The sequence below is a fragment of the Drosophila erecta genome, unplaced genomic scaffold (genome assembly GCF_003286155.1).
Source record: "Drosophila erecta strain 14021-0224.00,06,07 unplaced genomic scaffold, DereRS2 tig00000126-arrow-pilon, whole genome shotgun sequence".
NCBI lineage: Eukaryota > Metazoa > Arthropoda > Insecta > Diptera > Drosophilidae > Drosophila > Drosophila erecta.
Window position 1 is genome coordinate 65,147 of NW_020825209.1, and position 4,996 is coordinate 70,142.

Below are 4,996 nucleotides of genomic sequence, written 5' to 3' on the forward strand. Positions count from 1 at the left end.
CACAAATAACAAGAAACTCATTTCATGCATACAAACATACATGTATACAAACTAATTGTACATTTTCTATTACTAACCCTATTGAAAATCAAACAACATCCCCTGTCAGCATTATTCACGCAAGGCAAAACGGGGATGCAGTAAAGATCGAAAAACACATAAAATATATAAATCGAGTCAGAGGAAGTGTAAAAGATGTTTATCATGACGGATTGCATTCTGCATGCTCAAGTGCACTGGCACCGTTTAAATGTGGTCACATGTTTGACGACGGCAGGAAGGCACGCATCCAACATAAATATATATAAATAAAATAATTACATGTATACAAGGAAAACACTAATTATTAATAAAAACCGAAACAAAAAATGGTATTTGCTTGCTTTTTGGGAGGTGGAATTGGGTTTTCAGCATTGCAAACACAAGCAATGCACTCAAAAATTGAACGAATGCAAATTTAAATGTCGATAACGATGCCCGCTCCTACCAGTGCTGGCCGATAACCATTCTGCTGCTTGCCATCGAACTATCGATACTGCTAGTGCCATCACTTCTCCGATTGGGGCGTATTGGTTGAACAAATTGTAAACAGCGGAGAAAAATCGAGCAGAATGGACCAGTCCATGCCCAACCAGCCGAAGTTCCTGCCCCGCATAGAGAGTAATTCCGCGGGGGCCGCCGCCAACTCCTACGTGGCCACCGCCTCCGGCAATCCCTTCGAAACGGACGAGGAGGATGAAATCTTCAGCAGGCACAAGATGGTGCTCCGGGTTCCCAGCAACTGCACCGGCGACCTGATGCATCTTGCTGTCTCGCGGAATTGGCTCGTCTGCCTGTTGGGCACGCCGGAGCGGACCACTCTGTTGCGCTTCTTCCTGCCTCGCGCGATTCCACCGGGAGGTACGTGATTGTTTGCTCTTGGTCCCGCTCCTTCATCTTCTTCTGTCCTTGCAGAGGCGGTCCTGGAGAAGTACCTCTCCGGCTCCGGGTACAAGATAACCCGCATGTTCCTGGACCCCACGGGGCATCACATCATTATCGCTCTGGTGCCAAAGTCCGCTTCCGCTGGCGTCTCTCCGGACTTCCTGTACATCCACTGCCTCGAGTCGCCACAGGCGCAGCAGGTGAAGGTGCGACGCATCGAGAAGTTCAAGGACCACGAGATAACGGCCGTCGCTTTCAATCCGTACCACGGCAACGAGTCCTCCACGGGGCCCATCCTGCTCGGCACTAGTCGGGGCCTTATCTTCGAGACCGAGCTGAATCCCGCAGCCGACGGTCATGTCCAGCGCAAGCAGCTCTATGACCTGGGTCTGGGCCGTCCGAAGTACCCCATCACGGGTCTCAAGCTGCTGCGAGTGCCCAACAGCAGTCGGTACATAATCGTGGTCACCAGTCCCGAGTGCATATACACATTCCAGGAGACGCTTAAGGCAGATGAGCGCTCGCTGCAGGCAATATTCGCCGGCTATGTGAGCGGAGTGCAGGAGCCGCACTGCGAGGAGCGCAAGACTGATCTGACCTTCTCGCAGCTCCGCTTCTTCGCTCCGCCCAACAGCAAGTATCCAAAGCAGTGGGCGTGGCTGTGTGGTGAGGGCATCCGTGTGGGGGAGGTGAGTAGTTGCTTTTGTTGCATATCGCCTTTCGCTAACTGCTTGGAATTTAGCTATCCATCGAGGGCAACAGTGCCACCACCCTGATAGGAAGCACTTTGATAAGCCTGGACTTCGAGAAGACAATGCATCTGTCGTACGGCGAGCGCCGTCTCAACATTCCCAAAGCGTTCGTACTGACCGAGTACCACGCCGTGCTGCTATACGCGGATCACGTACGCGCCATCTGCCTGCTGAACCAGGAGCAGGTCTACCAAGAAGCATTCGACGAGGCCCGAGTGGGCAAACCGCTTGGCATCGAACGGGACGAGCTTACCGGCTCGATATACGTTTATACCGTAAAAACCGTGTTTAACCTTAGGGTGACGCGCGAGGAGCGGAACGTGTGGCGCATCTATCTCGACAAGGGACAGTACGAGCTAGCGACGGCACACGCAGCCGAGGATCCCGAGCACCTGCAGCTTGTGCTCGGCCAGCGGGCGGATGCCGCATTCGCGGACGGATCCTATCAGGTGGCAGCCGATTATTACGCTGAGACGGACAAGTCCTTTGAGGAGGTGTGCTTGAAGTTCATGGTGCTGCCGGACAAGCGACCCATTATCAACTACGTTAAGAAGCGGCTCAGCCGAATGACCACAAAGCCAGTGGAAACAGAAGAGGTTGACGACGACAGGAAGAACACCATCAAGGCGTTGGTCATCTGGCTTATTGACCTCTACCTCATCCAGATCAACATGCCTGACAAGGACGAGGAGTGGCGCAGCTCGTGGCAGACGGAGTACGACGAGTTCATGATGGAGACCCATGTCTTATCCTGCACGCGGCAAAATCGCGAGGCTGTGCAGCAGCTGATTGCCGAGCACGCTGATCCGCGCAACATGGCCCAATTCGCCATCGCCATCGGCGACTATGATGAAGTGGTGGGACAGCAGCTTAAGGCCGAGTGTTTTGCCGAGGCACTGCAAACGCTGATCAATCAACGGAATCCAGAACTCTTCTACAAGTACGCGCCTGAACTGATAACTAGGCTGCCAAAGCCCACGGTTGACGCCCTTATGGCCCAGGGATCTCGACTGGAAGTGGAGAAACTGGTCCCCACGCTCATCATTATGGAAACTCGCGAGCAGCGGGAGCAGACACAGCGATACCTCGAGTTCGCCATTTACAAGCTGAACACGACAAATGACGCCATCCACAATTTTCTGCTGCATTTGTACGCGGAGCATGAGCCCAAGCTTCTGATGAAGTACCTCGAGATCCAGGGCCGCGATGACAGCCTCGTCCACTATGACATCCATTACGCACTCAAAGTGTGCACCGACCTGGACGTGAAGGAAGCTCGCGTGTTCCTGGAATGCATGTTGCGCAAGTGGGTCTCTGCAGTGGATCTGGCCCTCACGTTCGACATGAAGCTGGCCAAGGAAACCGCCTCAAGGCCGGCGGACAGCAAGATGCGGCGGAAGCTCTGGCTTCGCATAGGTATGTTGGCTTAGAGCTCAGCTCGCGTATTGTTCATTTATCGGTCTTCGTCTGCTTTCAGCCTATCACGACATAAAGGGAACCAACGATGTCAAAAAGGCGTTGAATCTTCTGAAGGAGTGCGATCTCTTACGCATCGAGGACCTACTGCCGTTCTTTGCAGACTTTGAGAAAATTGACAACTTCAAGGAGGCGATCTGTGATGCTCTGAGTGTATGGCAAATTATGTTTAATGTAGGTAATCACATTACCAATCGGTTTCATTGCTCGACAGGATTACAATCAGCGAATCCAGGAACTGCAGCGTGAAATGGTCGAGACCACGGAGCAGACGGATCGCGTCACCGCCGAGTTGCAGCAATTGCGCCAGCACAGCCTCACCGTTGATTCTCAGGATACTTGTGAAATTTGCGAGATGATGCTGCTGGTAAAGCCCTTTTTCCTGTTCATCTGCGGCCACAAATTCCACAGCGATTGTCTGGAGAAGCAAGTTGTGCCCTTGCTGACCAAGGAGCAATGTCGCCGCCTCGGCACCCTAAAACAGCAACTGGAGGCAGAGGTGCAAACGCAGGCGCAACCGCAGTCGGGTGCCCTAAGCAAACAGCAGGCAATGGAGCTGCAGCGTAAGAGGGCGGCACTGAAAACCGAGATCGAAGACATACTGGCTGCGGATTGCCTATTCTGTGGGCTGCTTATCAACACTATCGACCAGCCGTTCGTTGAGGACTGGGAGCAGGTGAATGTCGAGTGGGAGTAGTTCGCTCCCACCGTCGTTCACACCCAAATATTTATGTACATTTAAAGTATTTATTAATAAACCTACACAGATCACAAATGTATCGACTAAGATAGCCGTCCAAATTCTACAGTTACCTGGCCATCGCCCACTTGCCCGCACTGCAGGTCAGTCCACAATCTGCATGCGCAGCTCGTTGGTCACGAAGGACATGACCGTATTAAGCACAGCCTGCTGAATGGAGGCGTTCTGGACAATCAGCGGCAGCAGCATCACTACGTCGGTGGGGTGTATGTCGGCCACAGCCTTGGACACGTGCTGCACCAGCTGCTCCCGCTGTGAGTCCGTTAGATCGTTTAGGATGACTTCGCCCAGCGGACGGAATGTGCCTGTTTAGGAGGTGGAAATGTACTGAGACTGAGTTGGTAACTTCACCTCCGCTTACCGCTTGTCATCTTGTAGGCGGCGACGCCGCCGGCAGCCCCGCCCACCGCCAGACCCACGGGGCCCAGGAGCATGCCGCCCACGAAGGAGCAGGCGGCGCAGACTGCTGCACCCTTGCCGGACTGCTTCACGGCGACGCGGACGTTGTGTTCGTCCGCTACGATGGCTATCGCCTCCATCAACTCACGCGTATCTATGGGCATCTTTAGGCTACGTGGAGTCGACCACAATTTCGCAACGCAATGCTAGTATTTCCTGTTTAGACTTTGTTCCGTGCGGTAGTATGACGTATCCGATTATGCCATCCGAACCGTTTGTATCCTGGCTTTTAGTGTTGGTCTTGGATTCTCGAACTTATTACTTGGCAACATAAACAATTTCACGGGATGCGCCTTGCTTGAGTAAACAAATTAACAACTGAAATTTGACTTAAAAAACTGCAACTTGATTGAACTTGAAAGCGCCAGAATCAGAGATGCGCAAAAGTCGGTGTTGCTATCGACAGCTATATCGATATATGTGTATTTCTTGCATTGAGCTACAGGTTATAACCGGATTATTGGTAAGTGCAAAGAACTACAATAAATGATAAGCAAACGTGCCTTTATACACATGCTGGAAATCTTAAGAAATGCCAATAAAACCTTAGTAATTCAGAAACCTTAGCGAACGGGTTAAGTCTTACAACTATCGCATCGCAGTGTCCAACGATGGCACTGTTATG

At 52.1% G+C, this 4,996-nt stretch overlaps 2 protein-coding genes across 2 annotated transcripts; one reads left to right on the top strand and one right to left on the bottom strand.

The window, feature by feature from the left end:
• The first annotated feature begins 537 nt into the window (after nt 1–537).
• Nucleotides 538–3,924, top strand: LOC6555773 (vacuolar protein sorting-associated protein 18 homolog). The gene is made up of 5 exons (XM_001982495.3): nt 538–900; nt 955–1,613; nt 1,667–3,092; nt 3,154–3,305; nt 3,367–3,924. The coding sequence occupies exons 1-5, from the start codon at nt 612–614 to the stop codon at nt 3,847–3,849; spliced, it is 3,009 nt and encodes a 1,002-aa protein (XP_001982531.1). The 5' UTR covers nt 538–611; the 3' UTR covers nt 3,850–3,924.
• Nucleotides 3,886–4,792, bottom strand: LOC6555774 (protein C19orf12 homolog). The gene is made up of 2 exons (XM_001982496.3): nt 4,274–4,792; nt 3,886–4,217 (listed from the first exon to the last, which is right to left on the bottom strand). The coding sequence occupies exons 1-2, from the start codon at nt 4,473–4,475 to the stop codon at nt 3,997–3,999; spliced, it is 423 nt and encodes a 140-aa protein (XP_001982532.1). The 5' UTR covers nt 4,476–4,792; the 3' UTR covers nt 3,886–3,996.
• Nucleotides 4,793–4,996: the final 204 nt, after the last annotated feature.

What these genes read in the sequence shown, in the direction of transcription:
- LOC6555773 (XM_001982495.3), top strand. Translation starts at nt 612, where the DNA reads ATGGACCAGTCCATGCCCAACCAGCCGAAGTTCCTGCCCCGCATAGAG. An exon ending in TCGCGCGATTCCACCGGGAG is followed by an intron (nt 901 to 954) that starts GTACGTGATTGT and finishes CTGTCCTTGCAG; the next exon opens with AGGCGGTCCTGGAGAAGTAC. An exon ending in CGATCTGTGATGCTCTGAGT is followed by an intron (nt 3,306 to 3,366) that starts GTATGGCAAATT and finishes ATTGCTCGACAG; the next exon opens with GATTACAATCAGCGAATCCA.
- LOC6555774 (XM_001982496.3), bottom strand. Translation starts at nt 4,475, where the DNA reads ATGCCCATAGATACGCGTGAGTTGATGGAGGCGATAGCCATCGTAGCG. An exon ending in CGCCTACAAGATGACAAGCG is followed by an intron (nt 4,218 to 4,273) that starts GTAAGCGGAGGT and finishes CCTCCTAAACAG; the next exon opens with GCACATTCCGTCCGCTGGGC.